The 21,681-nt window shown below is 42.6% G+C and overlaps 1 protein-coding gene across 1 annotated transcript in view; it reads left to right on the top strand.

Annotated features, from left to right (window-relative positions):
• The window catches only part of LOC137342515 (glutamate receptor ionotropic, kainate 3-like), a 363,766-nt gene that overhangs the window by 182,949 nt on the left and 159,136 nt on the right, over positions 1 to 21,681 (top strand). Inside the window, exon 10 of the mRNA XM_068006438.1 lies at positions 11,594 to 11,797. Coding sequence (XP_067862539.1) covers positions 11,594 to 11,797 — 204 coding nt within the window. The remainder of the gene's footprint in view (positions 1 to 11,593; positions 11,798 to 21,681) is intronic.

Genomic DNA, 21,681 nt, shown 5'->3' with positions numbered 1-21,681 from the left:
TCCTTGAAAGTGGAGTCACAGGTGGATAGGGTGGTGAAGAAGGCATTCAGCATGCTTGGTTTCATTGGTCAGAACATTGAATGCAGGAGTTGGGATGTCTTGTTGAAGTTGTACAGGGCATTGGTGAGGCCACACTTGGAGTACTGTGTACAGTTCTGGTCACCCTATTATAGAAAGGATATTATTAAACTAGAAAGAGTGCAGAAAAGATTTACTAGGATGCTACCGGGACTTGATGGTTTGACTTACAGGTAGAGGTTAGACAGACTGGGACTTTTTTCCCTGGAGAGTAGGAGGTTAAGGGGTGATCTTATAGAAGTCTATAAAATAATGAGGGGCATAGATAAGGTCGATAGTCAAAATCTTTTCCCAAAGGTAGGGGAGTCTATAACGAGGGGGCACAGATTTAAGGTGAAAGGGGAGAGATACAAAAGGATCCAGAGGGGCAATTTTTTCACTCAAAGGGTGGTGAGTGTCTGGAACGAGCTGCCAGAGGCAGTCGTAGAGGCGGGTACAATTTTGTCTTTTAAAAAGCATTTGGACAGTTACATGGGTAAGATGGGTATCGAGGGATATGGGCCAAGTGCAGGCAATTGGGACTAGCTTAGTGGTATAAACTGGGCGACATGGACATGTTGGGCCGAAGGGCCTGTTTCCATGTTGTAACTTCTATGATTCTATGATTCTATGTCCCTGTGACAATATCTCAGAGATTCCCTCCCGTACTTGTGACAGTATCTCAGAGATTCCCTCCCATACCTATGCCACCATTCCACTCATGCAGGAGTTGGACTCCTCCATCTTCTGCGTGATTGTGGAGAGTGTGCATGGCACCTTTTCCATTACCTCGCAAATGTGCTGCTGCCACTTGATCATTCTCCTTTTTAAAGGGTGGCCCCCAGAGTTCAGCATCTATGTCCAAATGAGTAGAGCCTGGAGAGGAGTGCTCCCACCGACGCGGACTCTCCACTGCTGCCCCTGCCACCAGTGTCTGCTTGTGCTCATGTGTGTGGTTATTCACCATGTGTGTCCCCAACTAACTGCAGACTAGGACCCACCGTGGTGTGAGTATCTGCACTGGTGGATGGCTCTCCCAGCTGTGACGGTGCATCTTCAGAGGCCGGCAGGTCCTCTGAGGAATCGCCCTCTGCCGTCACAGCAGTCGCTGAAGGCCCTGTACGAGAACAGAAGGCAATATTAAGCATCATCACTGATGTGTCATGTTGCGATGAGCACACTGAGGTGCTGAAGATGGCAAGCCATGTTTACATCAATTCATATTGTGTGTGCTGAATGTTAAATTTCTGTCACCCGACGGACAGGCACTCGAGGATGTGGCTCAGCTCCAGCGCCTCCTGCTTGGCGTCTGTGAGGACGACAATTTGTTGCAGCCTCCCTCCGGTCCTCGCCCTCTCTCGTGCATTCTGGGCTTTTTTCTACTATAAGGGGAGAAAGTACAGATGCGTGAGTGAGTGATGGTGACGTGGCCAACTGATGAATGCATTGGATTGGGTGCGGCTGACTGTGAAAAAGATGCATCAGAGAGTGAGTATGATACAGAGCTATGACGTTGTATGAGGATTGGGTTGAGTGGTAGTGGTGGGATGAGTAATGGGGAGGTGAGGAAGTGCAGGTAAGTTGAGGATGAGCTTTAAGAGGGAGTTGGGACTGATGTGATAGAGTAGTGTTGGCAGTGCAGAATGAGTTGGGGGGTGGGGGCGGTGATGTGGAAGACGGATTGTAGGAGAATCAATAAGTGTACTCACTTCGGCTGACCTAGTTAGGTCATTGAAGCGCTTCCTGCACTGGACCTAGGTGTGGGAGATGCTGCCGCTGGTGACCTCCTCTGCCATCTCAAGCCAGGCCTTCTTGGTGGCAGAGTCAGGCCACTTCCTCCCGTTCGCTGGTAGAAGACATCCCTCCTCCTCCTCACCCCATCCAGTAGCACCTGGAATGGGGCATCACTAAATCTTGGAGCAGCCTTTCCCCTGTGCTGCTCCATTGTGGTGTGTGGGTGTTTGCTCCAGGAGCAACCATTGGAGGACTGCCCCTTTAGATAGGACACCTCCAGCTGACAGTCTGTGATGCGGGTGCGCAGTCCGCCCGCTGCTTTCAGATGGCAAACCCGGAAGCCATGTTAAGTGGCTCCTATTGACCCGCGATCACATGGGAAACGGACATTTTTTATTCGGTGGGCTACCCAAATGCCCAACCCCCCCCCCCCCCACCGACCGCCGCTGCCAGCCCGCTTCCCCGCTGATATCGGGATCCATGTCTCTTACAATGCAGGGTGATTTGAACAACAGTGTGGGTGAAAGAAGAGTCAAGAAAACAAGCCAGCATAAGAGGCTGAAGCTCCCCCATTCCTCCTTGTAGAGGAGGGATTACACTATTAAAACAACAGCGGGTACAAGCGCATTTGCAACTGTTTTGACTAAGATATGGAACTTGTTTCTAACTTCAACAAATTCCACAGTCTCTGGGGAATCCCCAGACAGGTTCGCGAGATCATTTGGTTGTTTAGACGTGGAGTTGCCAGAAACGTCAAGCCACAGCTGCTGGTAGTGGCTATCTTTTTTTTTTGCCCCCACTGCCTTGGCTATCAATACCATTTGGGTTTACCGTCGCGTTGAATCCAAAGGCAGCACTCAGTCTTGTGCCTCTGATATCCAGAAAGCTACCCTGGAGAGGAATTAAAGGCAACAAAATTACCAGGTTTACATTCACAAATGGGAATTATGTTAATGGGTTAATTCAGCTCCAAAATGCCAGTATTGCTTTCACTGAACCTTTGCTGTGCTCAGATTTCTGGTAAAAATAGTCTTGAAGAATAAACTTGTTCCTGAAGGTCACACAATTCAAATATTGGAGAACAAAACATGCAACAGATAATTCAATTTCAAATGATGTTTGAAATGTTCTTCAAGAAAAGCATGCAAAGAGTGCAAGAAACAGATAGATTAAAGCCCACTTCAAATATTATTTCAGACTAAATTCAATCACAATTACCCCTCTCCAACATTTGAACGTGAGAAGCTGATGGACAAGAGCATTCTCAACTCATGCTCCTGTGCTCTCTTTTTCTCTATGTCTAAAGATGTCAAAATAGTGTTCTCATCAATTCAGAGGTCAGATCTTTCTGAGGCCCAATACCAGCTACGAGGCCTCAGATGGAGCTACTGATTTATCAGAAAATCACAGGTTCTTTGCTCGTGATTTACTGCCCATTGGCATTAATGGATGGGAAATCGCGAGCAATGCACCCTTGATTTTCCAAGAAATCTCCTACTGTGTCTAAAGCCTGGTTCTTCACAAAATATCGAGATACCCTCCCTAAAACCTAATTTTTTAAAAAAATTGACATTCGTTCAATATATCGGGCCTTGAACCCCACCATTCTCCCCCTGAGCGCCCAAAAATGGGAGCTCCCGAATTTCCAGGTCATTGTGTCTAAATGCATCATTGTGCCACTTCCTGGTGATGAAATTGCATCTGGTGCTTCCAGTTCTTCTCCCTCTCCAAAGTTATTCAGCCAAATAATTTTCAAAAAACTGCCATCCCTTCAAGCCCTTTACACCCATCAGAGAGGAGGTGTTTTACCAGCCTGGATTCAGACTCTGAGGAATGGTCAATGTTCTTGCCCAATGCACCAATAAGTCTCTCCTACAATTTGTTGCTTTGCAACATATAAACCACCTGTTCAAGTAGGAAAGTAGGAATATGCAAGTGTCCTTTGCCCAAATTCCATCCCTTTCCTTGGGTACTAGCTCAGACCAATGTGCTTCGCCTTGAGCTACATGGCAGATAATAATCTGTCCTTATTGACTTCATACAACTTTTTATTATTCTTTTCATCTGAAAGCCTGGGAGAGCTAAGGGCAGAAATTGCAAAGCTCTGCTGTGGGTGTGGAGAGCTTGGTTTGGAGATAGAGCTGCAACACTATAGCCCCAATTCTGTGACCGACACTTGTATCTAGCGAAGCTCCAAACTGCCGATGAAATATCAGAATTTTTGCCCTTTGCATTGTGTTTAGGGCTCTTTGGTGTGTTAGGGTGCTTTGATATGTTTAGTGCAAATGGAATATACAGTTACCCTTGGCTGCAATGTAGCTGTACTGATGCTACGATCAACAAGTCTTGTTCATATGTTGTCTTGGGATTCCCAGGAAATGACTGCAAAGCCACACTGTAGGTTTTGCTTTATCCGGAAATGATTCCAGTAAGGGAAATCTTGTAACTGGGAGTGCATGAATTTGCTATCCGGGCCAGGAAACCACCACTTTAGTTTGATGACTTTGTTCAATCATGTATGATGTCTATCACTCTTTGGACTTTACAAATCAAACAGACAACAGAGTAATAATCCCAAAAGGAGTATTTGCTCGCTAGTTCTTCCTGTTCTAATGTACTGTCGCCTGTGTAGAGTTAAACACATGAGGCTCCATGGGGTAGAATCAACCTGATATGGACATTTTTCAAGTTTAGTGTTTTTCAGAGAATTATTGAAGCATCATATCTTTTATTATTTTTTGCTAGGAGCTGTAAATTAAATGTTGTAATTTAGTACCATCTGCTATGTTGATCTTTTACCACTGATTCATTTTTACTTTAAATAAACCTAATTCATATATAATAGCCTGAGTCACATGGTCTGATAGAGTAATGATTCTTCCTTACCTGAAAACTACGGGATCACAAGAAGGTTTGTGTTATTTCATCGAGTTACATCGAGTCTACAGCACAGAAACAGGCCATTCGGCCCAACTGGTCCATGCCGACGTTTATGCACCACACGAGCCTCCTCCTACCCCTCTTCATCTAACCCTATCAGCATAACCTTCTATTCCTTTTCCTCTCATGTACTTATCTAGCTTCCCCTTAAATGTATTTATGTTGTTCACTTCAACTACTCCATGTGGTAGCATGTTTCATATTCTTACCACTCTGGGTAAAGAAGTTTCTTCTGAATTCCCTATTGGATTTATTAGTGACTATCTTATATTTATGACCTCTAGTTTTGGACTCCCCCCACAAGTGGAAACATTTCCTCTATGTCAACCCTTCAAACCCTTTCGTCATCTTAAAGACCTCTATTAGGTCACCCCTCAGCCTTCTCTTTTCTAGAGAAAAGAACCCCAACCTTTCCTGGTAAGTATATCCTCTCAGTGCTGGTATCATCCTTGTGAATCTTTTTTGCACCATCTCCATTACCTCGATATTCTTTTTATAATATGGCGTCCAGAACCGTGCACAATACTCCAAGGTTCTATACAAGTTTAACATAACTTCTCTGCTTTTCAATTCTATCCCTCTAGAAATGAATCTTAGTGCTTGGTTTGCCTTTTTAATGGCCTTATTAACTTACATTGCTACTTTTAGTGATTTGTGGATCTGTACCCCTAGAGTGAGCAAATCACAGTAGCAAAGTTTTGACTGTAGGCAACTTACATGACCTGATATCTTAGGCTCAATTTTGAAATGGTGGCGGGTTGGCAGAAGTTGGGGGGGGGGGTGGTGAAGGTGCGCGTGGCGAACCCCCATAAAAAAAACTTACCTTTTCCGACCCGATCGCGATGTAATTGATGGTGATTAAGGTTGTTTCCGGGTTTCGCGCCCAGCAGCCAGCCAGGAGGCGACAGCAGCTGCAATGCGGGGCGGGGTTGGAGGGAAAGACAGAGAGCGAGACGTCATGCGGTGCTGGAACAGAGAGTGGAGGACGCTGAAGTTCGGGGGGGGGGGTGGGAAGAGTGGAAGATCGTGGTGGGGGAGTGGAAGACCGGGGGGAGAGGGGGAGACCAGACATCGGAGCAGGGTGGAAAGGTAGGTTTATTTTGTTTTTTAACTTTGTGCAATGGTTTTTTATTTAATTTATTTTGTTTATTTTTGCCTGATCAGGCGTGAATCGGAAGCTGTGGGAAAGCTGCCCAGGTAAGTTTAAAATCATTTCAACTATTCTACTACGTCAGAAATAAAGTACCTTAAGTACCTCAATGAGTACATTTGGTTCTTTAACTATCATCCCGCCGGCTTTAATTGTCGGCGTGACTTCCGGATTCGCGAAGCACGTGCGCACACAGGCGCGTCTGTGGGGAACCCAGAGGTCGGCAGGTTGGAGCCAGCTTCCGAACCTGCTCGGGATTTTCGCCATTTTTGCAACCCCCCCACCCCCAACGCACCTGAAATTTGATTTTAAAATTGAGCCCCTTGTGTATAAGATTGTCATGTTACAAGTATTTTCTAACCATTTTTCCCAAAGAAAGGATTTGGAAAAAATTACTTTTAAGTGTTGGATTTTACCTGAAACATGACAATGTGGATTTGCCTTTGTTTCGAAAGAAAGATCACAGGCTGCAGGCATTTGTAGGATGTGTATTAAAGCCAGACATTGATGCCATTACCCTATCAGCATACCCAGGATGATCGGGAACAATAGGGGAGCTGTTGTCTCATCCCAAGATGTGGAGATGCCGGTGATGGACTGGGGTTGACAATTGTAAACAATTTTACAACACCAAGTTATAGTCCAACAATTTTATTTTTAATCCCACAAGCTTTCGGGGGCTTCCCCCTTCCTCAGGCGGTTTTCCACACCGCCTGAGGAAGGGGGAAGCCCCCGAAAGCTTGTGGGATTAAAAATAAAATTGTTGGACTATAACTTGGTGTTGTAAAATTGTTTACAAGTCTCATCCCAAGGCATGGGGGTGAATGTCCCTTACTGTTGAGCTTTGCAAGTAGCTAGTTTCAAAGGAAAAGAGTGCAGTAGCAGGTTTGATCAGCAGCTCTTCTAGCCAAAGCCCAGACAGGAGGCGGAGTCAGGAACCAAGTGCCAACTTCCTTTGTGGACAGTCAAGAGGTGATGCAGAAAATAAAAAACTGAGAGCCTTTTTTGGGGTGGGCTCAGAAAGTTACAAATGTTGGAGAAACAGTTAGGAAATCTCTTGTTTGAGTCAAATCAACCCATTGATGTGGGGTAGCATGGCATATTCTTTATTTTGTATCATTGCACAAAGACAAGTTGTACCGATTGAATTAGATGAATTAACTGTTGCTCTGTATGTGCACCTTACTATGAAATAAAGCACCTTAATGATTTGTAGCTTGGTCTGCCTTTTGGAGAGATTGAAAACGACATTCATGCAAAAGACACAAGTATCTAGTCCAGGACACATGGGGTATGCAATGATTCTTTCCATGGGTTACACTATCATACAAGTGGACATTGAGCAGGATGAGTTAACTGTTAGAAAACTTAAGTGCTCAGACTACTTATGGGAGTGAATGATAGCACTGAACCTAGGAAGGTATCTATGGCAGACCCGAATTCATAACAAAGATCATATTTCGACTTGTAGGGAGCGTGGCTCATTTATGGTTTATGGGGAGTGGGGCTTGTTTATGAGAGTGGTCTTTGTACTAAGCAGGAGAAAAATATCTGATGCAGCCTGAAAATTCTCACACTTTGCATCAAGTCGCACATCCTATACATGATCAAGATCTGTAATTTCCACCTCCGTCACCCACCTCCATCTGTACATCCCTTCTACTGCTGCTGAAATATTCATCCACACCTTCATCTTGTCCAAGCGTAACTTCTCCAACACTGTCCTCGCTGGTCTCCCAAACGCAAGCTGTAACTCACCCAAAACTCCACTGCTCGCAACCTATCCCATGCTAACTTCTTACTCCTGTCCTCAGCAGTTTAGACTAGCTCCACAACCCCACCCCCGCCCATTTATAAATCGCTCCATGGTTTTGCCCCATTTATCTCTGCAGCCATCTCCAGTTTTGCATTCCAGCCCATACTCTCCATTTTTCTGATTGAGCTGCTGTGAATTCTCCTGTCCTTATTTCTGCTCCATTATTGGTGGCAGAACCATCATGCCCCTGAATGCTAGAATTTTGTTCCCTAAACTTCTTTGTCTTGCTACATCTCTCTCCACCGTCAAAAGCTTCTTGAAAATCTCTCTCCGTGGCCATGCTTTCAGCTATCTCCTTGAACTCCTCTCTCAATTCCTGCATGGTGTTCGTTCCCTGTGGAGTTCCATAAGGATACTTCCCAAAGTTAAAAGGTGCCATAAAGTGTAAATTATTGTTTTTGCAATTGGACTTACAATGTGCGAATCTTTTCACCTGAGGCAAACTTCTGACATTGCATCACCTTCACCGTTGTGTCACTGCATTTTGTGACTCTAGGTACAACAATTACCTTGCCATACATAGCAACCTTGAAAACAAATAAAAGCTGACCAACAATGCTTCAGAACAAAAAAAACAGATGCATCCCAAAAAAGCTGACCGCCATAAAAGCAGCCCTTTATGGCACATGGGGGTTGACCTTGATTTTGAGCGCTGGTGTAAAGCGGGTGCTCGTAAATCAGCAGCCCGTTTTACATCTCTTTCAATCTTTATTTCCCTTGAAGATGTAAAAAGGGCTGCCGACTCACTATCACGCATTTTACACCAGCGCACAAAGTCAAAACCTATCCCCATGAAGACAAGGAGTTAGGCTTGAAAGTGCAATGGGACATGAAGCTGTTGTAACGTAAGCTGCAGCTAAACTGAATGTTTGGTCGCTTTTATTACGGGAGAAAATCCAAAAGTGTCATTTGTAGCGGCAGTGATGACGTGAGTGATGAAGGCCTGAGATTGATGTTCTAGAGGGGACTGGGGCCGTTCAAATCAAAACAAAAATTCTCCTGGAAGGGTAACAGATCCTTTGAATATGAAAATAAATATAATTGTAGGGACCTCAGCACTGTTCATATAAAATGTACAGTACAGAAACAGGCCATTCAGCCCAACAGGTCCAGGCCAATGTTTATGCTCCACATGAGCCTCCTCCCACTCTTCTTTATCCTTTTATTGGGAATCTAACCCTAGATACATCATATTAATTTGTGAACTGAAACCTCCTACCACACTCACCCACAATAATCCTGACTGGAAATGCATTCTACATTGACAAGATAAAACTGCCTCACCATCATATCCAACCCTGTCCTATGGCATCGTGGCAGCCCAGAGGTGGGTAGGAGATTACCTGGATTGAGGACAGACTGATTTAGCTAATAAACTATGTTTAATTTTAAATAGCTGCATGCAGGTTAAGAGTGAGTAACAAACTTGAGTTCTAATGAAGGGTGACACCCAAACATTAATCACTTCCTCTTTAAAAAGCAGATCAACCTACACTGCATTTCATACATTTGCTGTTTAAAAAACATATTTCTCTATTTGATTCTGCCAAAAAGGTTTAGTTTCTTGTGCTGCAAATAAAATTCATTTCACACTGAAACTATTCAACAAAACTCAAGTGCATGATAAAAGCAAAGTAATGCAGATGTTGGAAATCTGAAATAAAAACAGAAAATGTTAAAAAACATTCGGCAGGTCAGGCAGCATCTGTGGATAAAGAAACAGTTAATGTTTCAGGTCGATTACCTTTCCTCGGAACTGGAGTTCAGCGGAACAGTAGTTACATTGCTACAGCTTTAGTTTGGATTCCAGGAGACCTGTTGATTTGAGCCATTCCCCGTGTTCACAATGCTAGATGCAGCCAACATAGCCTGATGGTAGACTCCTAGACCCAGCTTTTCATGGCTGCCTGGATAGGGCCGACTGATTTCACAGTGTAAAGTGGAGCCAGGTCATGGCTATTGGTCTCCTGCAATCTGAACTAAACCAGCACCAGTTTAAAAGCAGAACATTCCAGGAAATGTGAATAAAGGACTGAAGGAAAGGCGATGAATGGTTACAACCGTACCCCATTCCTGAGAGCGGCAATGGTAGCCATCATATGAGTGTTCTTCTGCTAAGCACCTGTCAGTAGACAACTACCGGATCACACAATTTACATTCTAGAGACCATCCCACACAACAGAGGCACAACTTCCTCTTTCAAAAAGGAGTTACAACATGGCAACAGGCCATTCGGCCCAAACAGTCCATGTTGGTGTCTACCCAGCACGCAAGCAAATAGTTCCAATCACATTTACCCACCCTATTCCCACATCCCTTCAACCCCATTTCCTTCATCTACCTATCCTATCTAATCTTGAATCTTGACATAGTTTCTGCCTCAACCACTAACCCTGGAAGTCAATTTCACAGCCTCACAACTTTTTGTGTAAAGAAATTTCTCCTGCTCTAAATCTCTCATGTGAAATATTGTATCTGTGGCCCCTTGTTATTGGTCCCTCAACGACAGGAAACAATCTGCTTCTATCTGCCCTGTCCTATCCTTTCATAATTATAAACACTTCTATCATATCCCCCCATAATCTGCATTGTTCTTATGAAAAAAGACCCAATTTTCCAAGTCTTTGTATTTGTTTTTCCTCATACCAGCCAGCATACTAGTGAATCTGCAAAAGGACTATATGAATCCTTAACAGTGGGACTGAAGATTTTAAATTGAGAAACTTATGATCAAATACTCTGTGAAATATGATGCTTCCTGTTCTGCTGTGACCATGGGGCTATGGTCCATGGGATCCAACTGGTCAAATTTGAATCGAGTAGATTGTAACGTTAGATGCATATGCTTTAGTTTTGCTCGATTACCTTTCGGGTTCACGGATAAGCTCCATAAAGCTTTATCTTCTTGGAAGTTTTACATGTTGTTATTTATCTCTCTCAGGAGTTTAAATAATGTGGATCAGGTCCATGATACTGTGAAGTGCACATGGTCTGTTACATTGAACAGGCTTGATGGGCCATGTGACCCTTCATCTTTCCATATTTTCTTGCAGTCTTATGATTTACCAAATCAATCTTATTCATTCTTGATCCTCCTCAGAACACGGGTATTGCCGAAACCATTCCACATTAATCTCATATCCTCCTCATTAACAGGTTTCTTTAAAACCACTCTTAATTACTGTTAAACCTACAATCCCTGAAAACCACCTCCTTCTTCAGCACCTCCCATTTTAACAGTTTGGCTTATAAGAGTCGGCTACTGAATGATACCAGGACTAAACCGGAGTGTCGGCAGTTTGTGTTAATAGTGTTGTCTAATTTGGTTAGGGTCACCAAAAAAAGTACGGAACTGATCATTTAAACAAAGGGACACGTGCAAATTTGTTTCTATTAATGACATTGGGGCAAAACCAGTGTCACCTTTACGAATCTTTTAAAAAGAGGCAACTGAAGCTCCTCCTTCTCTGGGAACTTTATATTTAAATAACAATGTGAATGGCGTCATCAAGCAAGGTTAAACCTCAAAAGGACAATCAACCAATCAGCTGCCTGACATTGAGCAACAGTTAAGACACAGTAGTTTTATCCTGACATGCAAATAAAGCCATTTGTAGGGAAATACTGGGCAGTGACACTTGAACCTTATCTACAGTCTATATTAATCTGAATAAATGAAGCTCGATGCACATAAGGTATATGAAGACACTTAAAAGAGAGGAAACGACTATCTAATTGGCTTCAAGCTAATTTTAGAGCTTAATAAAGCTCGAGTACTCAGTCAGCATAATTCATTATTGTCACTTACCTAGGTAGGGCACGTATCCAAACTAAATGCTTTCAGCATTGGAAGTGACCTTGGCAATTAACTGTTGCTAATTTGACTTGTTCACAGGAGGAACCATATGTCATGTTTAAGAAGTCTGACAAGCCACTTTCTGGTAATGACCGATTTGAAGGATACTGCATTGATTTGCTGAAGGAATTATCCAGTATCCTGGGATTTGTTTATGATATTCAACTGACACAAGATGGAAAATATGGAACTCCAGATGACAAGGGGCAGTGGAATGGCATGGTGAAAGATCTCATTGATCATGTGAGTAGTACGGGAATTTTGGATAAGATTTAACATCACTTCATTTATGGGTTCTAAAGTTGCGATTTAATTTGGATTCAAATCTGAAGCACCGATCAGCACCTTCACTCTTACTGTGGTAGCCAGTAGACATCTAATTAGAAAAGCTACAAAAATAGTGGCCCTTCAAGACTAACATTGCCCCCATGAGATTACAGCAGTGTGGATACAGTGTGAAATCATGGATCTAAAATCACTCCTGACCCAAGACTCAGTCGTGTTTCAGGCAGCTCTGCAATGTAGGTTTATAATGGGAGCAGGAGTTACAACATTTTTCAACAATTAATACCCTAAATATATTTTAAAACTTAAAATGAATTAAGGCTATTATTTATTAAGAGTTAGTCACAGAACCAAATAAAGTAAGAACCGTTTTACATTTTTATTCAACATTTGTGTCATTTTAATAAAGGCAGGAATTAGTGTAACCTTCATTATAAAAGCTGAGGATTGAAAACTTTCAGCTGATATTTGCACTTACCTGTCGTTGGCAAATTACTTCTTTCACATCTGCACCAGTAGATGGAGAACCGCCCAGCAGTGATGAAGGTGGGTGTGAGAAATTACCAAGACTGGGCCTGAGCCACAGAAACACACCTCTTGCCAGTTGATCATGGAGAGACACTGACAGCAGTCACACAGAGACACTTGTTGGACTTTAATGACCCTTTCCACCACTGGAGTTTCTCTTTTTAATTAATTCTCAGGATGTGGGTGTCTCTGGCTATGCCAGCATTTATTGCCCATTGACCTCAATGGAAAAGAATATCAGGCGGAGTGTGTATCGGGCTGCCTATTCGCTGTCGCCTGTTTTGCAATTCCACCCAAGACGATTTGAGCCTGGGACAATCTCAGCTCAGTTCCAAATGGATGCACATCCCCAGCATAGAACTGTCCCTAATACTGCACAAGTTAGCACTCTCCTTCAGAGGCAATTGAGGTGGGAAATGGAGATATAACAGGAAGGGCTTGTCTTCTGTTTTAGGGACTAAGGTACACTACTGGGGCACAATGAACGGAGCCTTACTCACCATGAGAATGGTACTACCCAATATAGGGTTTAAAAAAGTTTATAAGGTTTCATTCTCAGCATGGACAAATATATATACCCCCTCCAAAAATATATCAAAAGAAACCAAAAGATTTACCAAGAAGACAATAGAAGTACTAAACACAACCAGAGACTGCTTCATAAAATTGTTATTATTGTGTAAAAATATACTTCTGTGGTAACACTGGCAACATGTCAAAGGTACTTACATGAGTGAAAGAGCCATAATTGTCCATTAGAATCATTTACATGATTCTAAATAAGGGGGCTTAGTCTCTGCAGCCACTTTTCGATTTTTGTTTAATGATTTCCCCCCTTTTGGTCAATGAGTTCTCCCTGTACAGGTCTGAATGCGAAGTAGCTGCTTGAAGCCCAATGGTGTAATATATTTTACTATTACCTCAGTTCCAGTGGCAAAAGCAATTACATCCATCTGACTTAAAAACACTTTCTGTTTGAGAGGATGGGGACAGCAGTTAATGCTCTGAAATCCTCTGTGTACAATACAAATCTACCCATAGGACGTAGGTTAGGGAGAGTCAGGGGTAATGGCACAATGGAATATGGCACCACTTTTGCATGTAGGATTAAGTGCCTCTCATTAATAACGCAGGCAGCTATAAAGTATTAACTTCATCTTTTGGTCATGACTTCTATATAAAAAAAGTGATTTGTTTACATGTAACTTTAACTGTATTTTTACGGGAATCAGTGTCCATAATTACTTCATGTGCAGAAGCCTGGAGTGATTTTGTCTGTACATTGAAGGACCAAGGGTTTTGTAGTGTATAAAACAACAGAACACCAAGGTCTCATCATCTGCTGTTGGCTTTGCTTAAGTGACAACCTTTACAGCTCATTCAGGAGTAAGAGGATCAGACTGATCACCAACTTCAGTGCAGCACTGAAGGAGTGCAGCATTGTCAGAGATGCCGTCCTTCGAATGAGACATTAAACTTAAATCCTGTCTGCCTGCTCAGGTGGATATAAAAGATCTCATGGCATTACTTGAAAAAGAACTGGGGAGTTCACTTGGTGTCCTAGCCAATATTTATCCCTCAACCAACACCACCAAAACGGATTAACCGGTTACTTACCTGTCTCATTGCTGTTTGGCTGCTATGATTGCCCACATAACAATAGCGACTGCATTTCAAAAAATAATTCACTGACTGTCAAATGCTTTGCCACATCTTACAGTCGTGAAGGGCTCTGTAGAAATGTAAGTTCTTCCCTTCTTTGTTTAGAAACATCTCTTTCACCACTTGCAGTTAGTGTTATACCCGAGGGGCTGGGGGTGGGGGGAGTAAGCCAGTTGGCTAAAGTTCAGTTTGACCACACTCTTCCTCCAAGCAAACTGGAACTAGATCAATCTCTCCTGTATTACACTGCTGTCATGGACAGTAGCTTGAATGGAAGTGCTGGAATATAAATAAAACAGCCCTACTGCCACTGGAAGATTAAACCGCCTCAGGAGCTGCTTTTCGAGGACTCCTCTGCAAAAAGCTGAAGACAGGATGTGAATAGCCATCGGCAGCTATGCTGACCACCACTTAAGCTGGCAGCAGCTGAACCATACGTTCAGTCCATCCACACAGGCCTGTGATGTGGTTTTCACAATGTTAAGCCGTGGGCACCAGTCCGCAGCTGGCAAATGAAAGTCATGATTGCCACTTAACACAAGGCCACACTTGCCCGGTTGTTTCTTCACTGCTCTGAAACCTGCCTCGTATTATTAATGGGGATGATTCGAGAATATTACAAGGCCCAGCACATTGCAGTAGCATGTCCAAGTAGAAGAAGTGCTACTGTAGAAAGGGAAGGTTGCAATCCACACCATGTTAATGGAGTAGGAGCAGTTCAGCAGTATAAGGGGATAGTGAATACTTTAAAAAAAGGAAGCACGAGACATTTTAATCTTCATGATAGTACAGTCCCCACCACTTATAGCAAATGCGATTTGCCTGCTATACCAGACAGCCGGTATAACATGGCAGCACGATTACAGTACTCCACTATAAAACAGAGTTCCTTCTGTGTAGTGACCTTTTACCCAGTTGTAACCCCACACCGCTTAGAGGGGATTAGAAGATGTTTCAAAAATTAATGAGGTATTATTTACTTATTTACTTCCTTATGTTTGTTCCCGCATTCAGTGCACCTTAACGAGATGCAAACTAATGAGTAAGCACAACAGTTTCTGCCCAAAATAAATGAAACTCTTAAGATGCCATAACCGGCAACTTTGAAATTGACGTTAATGCAAATGGTAAATGGTTATCGCTTTTTGGCCGATATAAGCGACTGCCCGTTTTAAACGTGGACATTTTAAGTGGTGTGGACTGTACTGAACACAGGAACAGGAGTAGACCATTCAGCCCCTTGAGCCATTCAGTGAGATCATGGCTGATCTGTATCTTAACTCCTTCTACCTACCTTGGCTCCATATCCCTTAATACCATCGGCTAGAAAAAAATCTACCAATCTCCGATTTAAAATTATTAATTGAGCTAGCATCTACTGCTTTTATTGGGAGAGAGTTCCTCACTTCTACCACCCTTTGCATGAATAGGATAAGTTTCCTAACTTCAGTCCTGAATAGCCTGGCTCTGAATTTAAGAACATGAGAAATAGGAGCAGGAGTAGGCCATACTGCCCCTTGAGCCTGCTCCGTCATTCAATAAGATCATGGCTGATCTTCGACCTCAATTCCACTTTCCCGTCCTATCCCCACGTGCCTTGAGTCCCTTAGTGTCCAAAAATCTATCGATCTCAGTTTTGAATATACTCAACGACTGAGCATCCACAGCCCCCTGGGGTAGAGAATTCCAAAGATTCACAACCCTCCGAGTGAAGAAATGTTTCCTCATCTTCATCCTAAATGGCCAACCCCTTATCTTGAGACATTGACCCCTAGTTCTAGACTCTCCCCAGGAGAAACAGCCTCTCAGCACCTACCCTGTCAAGCCTTCAAAGAATTTTATGCGTTTCAATGAGGTCATCTCTCATTCTTCTAAACTCCAGACAATATAGGCCCATTCTACTCAATCTCTCCTCATAGGACAACTCTCCCATCCCGGGAATCAATCTAGTGAACTTTTGTTGCACCCCTTCTGAGGCAAGTGTATCCTTCCTTACATAAGGAGACCAAAACTGTACACAGTACTCCAGGCGTGGTCTCACCAGAGCCCTATATAATAGCAGTAAGACCTCCTTATTCTTATACCTCAACCCCCTTGCAATAAAGGCTAACATACCATTGCCTTCCTAATTGCCTACTCTATCTGCATATTAATTTTCTGTGATTCGTGTACAAGGACACCCAAATCCCTCTGACTACCAGCAATTCTCTCACCGTTTAAAAAATATTCTGCTTTTCTATTCTTCCTACAAAAGTGGATAATTTCACATTTCCCCACATTACAGTCCATCTGCCACCTTCTCGCCCACTTACTTAACCTGTCCAGATCTCTTTGCAGCCTCTTTGCGTCCTCCTCACAGCTTACTTTCCCACTTTGCTTTGTATCGTCAGTAAACTTGGATACATTACACTCAGTCCCCTAAGCACTGATCCTTGCGGCACCCCACTAGTTACAACCTGCCAACCAAAATATGACCAGTTTAGTCCTACTGTCTGTTTTCTGTCCGTTAACCAATCCTCAATCCATGTTAATATATTACCACAATCCCATTAGCCCTAATCTTGTGTAACAACCTCTTGTGTGGCACCTTATCGAATGCCATTTGAAAATCCAAATATATGACATCCACTGGTTCCCTCTTATCTACACTGCTAGTTACACCCTCAAAAAATTCTAATATATTTGTGAAAAAATGATTTCCCTTTCATAATACTGCGCTGACTCTGCCTAATCATATATGATTTTCTAAGTACCCTGTTACCACGTCCCTAATAAAAGATTCTAGCATTTTCCCTACTGCTGGGGCATGATTTTAACATTGAAAAATGGGTGGGTTGGGGGCAGGGGGACATTCAAAATCGCAACCATTTCAGACCCGCCCCCAACCAGCCTATTTCCGGTTTTCACCGGGGTGGGATGAGGGGCAGGCTGCTAACCCGTTCCCAGGAGGTGGGTTGGTGACTAAAACCTTTCAAGGAGGCTGCGGGCCTCCATTTTTGCAGAATTTGCCTAGGGGCTGGGATTCCCGGGCCATCTCCTTTTCGCCACGTGAGAGGAGGCAAGAAGGCCCAAAACAGCAGGTAAGTTTTCTGGCACAGCTTGTGGGCCTAGAAGAACAGGAGTCCTTCCCCCAGGCCCTTCAAGCCTACCTGCAATGACCCCCCAACGATCGCAGGCCCCCACAATGACACCGACCCTCTCCCCCAATGATCATGGACGCCCGCAATGACCCCCCCGACGCCCCCAACAATCGCGGACCCCCTGATGACAACCCCCCAATGATCGCAGACCCCCTATCCCGACATCTTTCCCCATGACTGACCCCCGATCCCCACTCCCATGACTGACTCCCCCCGGTGATTCTCATACCTACAACTCTGAGCCGAAGTTTCTTGAGTTGCAGACGCTTAAGGTTATGTCCCCTTGTCCTAGACTCTCGCACCAGCGGAAAAAGTTTCTCTCTATCTACCCTATCAATTCCTTCCAAAATCCTAGAATCCTCAATTAAATCACCCCTTAACCTTCTATTTTCCCGGGAATACAAGCACTTGGTGCCCTGGTAACATTATCACGAATTTGCGCTGCACTCCTTCCAAGGCCAATATATCCTTTCTAAGGTCTGATGCCCAGAACTCTACACACTACTCCAGACTTGGTCTAACGAGGGCTTTGTATAGCTATAGCAAAACTTCCTCGCCTTTATATTCTAACGCTCTAGATATAAAGACTAATGTTCCATTAGCCTTTTTATTTATTTTTTTACCTGACCGCTACGTTTTGGTGATTTGTGTACATGGACCCCTAAATCTCTTTGGATGACCACTGTTCCTAACATTTCACCATTTAAAAAATACTCGGATCTATCCTTTTTTGGTCCAAAATGGATGATCTCACACTTACCTGCGTTGAAATCCATCTGCCACAGTTTTGCTCACTCACTTAATCTAGCACTGTCTCTTTGTAATGTTGTGCTCCCGTCTACACTACTTACTATGTCACCAATCCTTGTGCCATTGGCAAACTTGGATATATGGCTCTCTATTGTGTTATGTAAGTCATTAATAAATATAGCAAATAGTTGAGGCCCCAGCACAGATCCTTTTGGGGCACCATTATTCACTTCCTTCCAATTCGAGTACATACCCATTATCCCTACTCTCTGCCTTCTACCGTCTAACCAATCTCCTAACTAGGTCAATAATTTGCCTTCAATTCCATGAGCTTTAATTTTAACTAACAGTCTCTTATGTGGAACCTTATCGAATGCCTTCTAGAGTTCCATATAAATTACATCCATAGGCATTCCCCTGTCTACTACTTTAGTTACTTCCTCAAAAAATTCAATTAGGTTCGTGAGACATGACCTACCTGTTACAAATCCATGTTGGCTCTCTCTAATCAGCTCAAATTTCTCTAAGTGCCCAATCGTTCTGTCCTTAATTACAGATTCCAATAACTTCCCCACAACAGATGTTAGACTAACAGGTCTATAATTTCCTGGTTTCTCTCTCTCACCTTTCTTAAATAATGGAATTACATTTTCAATTTTCCACTCTAAAGGAACAATTCCTAAATCGAGAGAATTTTTGAAGATTATGGCTAAAGCATCAGCAATTTCCTCACCTACTTCCTTTAAAATTATGAGGTAAAAACCATCAGGTCCTGGGGATTTGTTCGTCTTTAGTGCCATTATTTTTTTGAATACTGTTTTCTTGCTTACATTAACATTAATGAGTTCCAGTCATTGATTCATTATTAGTTTCCCTGGAATGTCAGGTATATTATCCTCTTCCTGACACAAAGTAATCATTCAACAAGTCTGCCATTTCCTTATTTTCATTTGCAATATTACCTGCATCTGTTTTTAAAGGACCCACATCACCCTTGACTACTCTATTTCTTCAAATATAATTGTAAAAACTTTTTGTGTTAATCCTGATATCACTCATAAATTTCTTTTTGTATTCCCTTTTTGCAGCAATTATCATCTCTTTTGTCTTCCTTTGCTATTCTTTATATCTCTCCCCATCCCCTGGATCTACACTATTCTTTGCACTTTTGTATGTTCGTTCCTCTAGTTTTATGTTATCTATCACCTGTTTTGGTAAATACAGCTCTTGCCCCTTAGGGGTTTACACTGGACCTGTATTAAGCAAAATTATTTTTTGAACATCTCCCACCGTTCACCTATAGTTTTACCCGATAACAGTTTTGACTAGTTTGCTGTTGTCAGTCTCTGTCTCATCCCTTTAAAGTTAGCCTTACCAAAATCTAGACTCTTAGCAACTAACATTGAATTCAATCATATTGTGATCACTGTAGATAAATGTTCCCTTACTGTTAGATTATTAACTAAGTCGGGCTCATTACTCATTACTAAATCTAATGTGGCCTCCCCCCTTGTTGGTTCCAGCACATATTGCTCCAGAAAACTATCTTGAATGCACCTTTCTGACTTGAGCTACTCTGTTCTTCCCAATCTATATGAAAATTAAAGCCTCCCTTTTAAAACAACTCTGTTTTTGCTACAAGCCTCTCCAATTTCTGAAATAATACATTCTGCCACTTCATTGCTGCTATCAGGAGGCCTGTAGACAACTGCCATTACAGGCTTAAGTCCTCTCTTATTCCTCAATTCTAACTGTAGCGTCTATGCTGATTGCGTTACCTTATTTATATCCTCTCTTACTGGTTAACGTGTTTGCATTGAATTCCTTTGTACAGTGTTTTAACACAATGCTTCACCCATTTAAAGAAAACAGGTTGATTATTGTATTAAATAGTGAGCAAATGTGTTAACTATTGTGCTACTGGAGGGAAATAAACTCCAAAGCGTTAAAAAAAAACTGATCTACATACTCAAGGATTCTGAACACTTCTACACTTCAAACTTTAAAACACGTGATGCATTTAAAAAGAAGCCCAGTTTAGTATGTGCCAAGTTCCCTTACATTTACATCAAGAAAAAATTCTCCTCCAATTTCATTTTATTTTAAATTACTTCCAAAATCAAAGCATAAAATCTATCCTTACAGTAAACTGAAATTCCTCAATCTCCATGGAATTTGACAGCACTCTGCCGCTGAAGGCAGATTAAAATATGTTTCAATAAAATTTATTGCAGGAGAGACACTACCTTAAGGTTTCCAAGGTAATCGAAGAGTTTGCGTCCTGTCGCCAAGGGAAACAGTGGCTGACAAATCATCTATTATTGGATCAGACAATTTACTGCTCAGTGTGTCTCAGTAATTGGTCCAATAGCTGTTTGAAGGTTGAGCAAGGAAATTATTCCTTTGAAAAGATTAGAACAACATGATGTTGTTTATGAGATGCTGAGAAAAGCATCTGGTTTCTTTGTACCATTTTGCACTAAGTAGATTTCAGTCAGGCTTTACACACACTTATTTAGACATCTCCCATTTCATCATTTCTTAAATTCTCATTTTAAAAGTGTCTCACCCTCCCCCCCTTCCTTTTCTGGTCACTTAGTGTCATGCAGTATTTTTTGTCCAAATAGCCAGCCATTTCCCCAGGCTTCTACCAATATGTTCTTGATTCAAAGACATCCCAAATGCTTTACAGCCAATGAAGTACTTTTGAAGTGTAGTCATTGTTGTAATGTAGGCAAACACACCAGCCAATTTGCGCACAGCAAGGTCCCACAAATAATAAGGAGATAATAACCAGATAATCTGTTGTTTTTTAGTGATGTTGGTTGAGGGATAAATATTGGCCAGGACATCACAGGGAACTCATCTCCTCTTCTTCAAAATTGTGCCATGGGATCTTTTACGTTCACCTGAGAAGGCAGATGGGGCCTGGGTTTTACATTTCATCTGAAAGACAGCACCTCTGACAGTGCAGCACTCCCTCAGTACTGGGTTATGTGCTCGAGTCTCTGCAGCGGGACTTAAACCCACAACCTTCAGACTTAGAGGCGAGAATGCAACCCAGTGAGTTAAGACTGACACTAGCTGTGCCAGGAACCTGAGGCAACTTGTCCGATGGCTTTTCCCTCCCTACCTGTGAGGAAGTGCCTAACCTCTGCTTATCTCCTCTCTCTGGTTGTCCGGCTAAGATCGAGAATTTGGTGTGTGGCAGTCACGCTGATGAATCTGTGACCTACCATTTCAAAGTGCCGTTGTGCTTGCAGCTTTGTATCAGCTGTACATGTTCCCAGATTCTCAGTTCCATCTCACATTGTTATTCTAAGTTAACCTGGTAATACTTCCAATTTCTGACTTCTTTATGAAAGATATTGGCTCCAAAATTCTTAGGCTCTGAGATAAAATATTGGTGGCACATTTTGCACTGTGGGGCAGGGGACAGGACACAGATGTGCTGGGCTTCCACCCCAGGTATAGCGCCTTTCAAATTATCTCAGATGTGAAGGTGAGTGGGAGAATCACTCACCCAATAAGAAGTGCAAGTATGTAATTGAAGGATTTAGGATAAGCTGACATGTAATTTATGTCCCTTAATTGCACCATTCTAAGAAGCACCTGTAAAAACCAGGTGTGCCTGTCAGGACCAGGTGACTGAAGAGTTGATGGAGTCTTAAAGGCAATTTCATAATGTTTGATACTGGTCAGAGGCAACTCAACGTGCTGTACCAGGTGCTGTACGGAGTACCAGGATTTCCTGTACTCAAG

The sequence above is a fragment of the Heptranchias perlo genome, chromosome 26, assembly GCF_035084215.1.
Source record: "Heptranchias perlo isolate sHepPer1 chromosome 26, sHepPer1.hap1, whole genome shotgun sequence".
In the NCBI taxonomy this organism is placed as follows: Eukaryota; Metazoa; Chordata; class Chondrichthyes; order Hexanchiformes; family Hexanchidae; genus Heptranchias; species Heptranchias perlo.
Note: the sequence above shows the minus strand (reverse complement) of the source record. Positions and strands in the feature narration are given on the sequence as shown.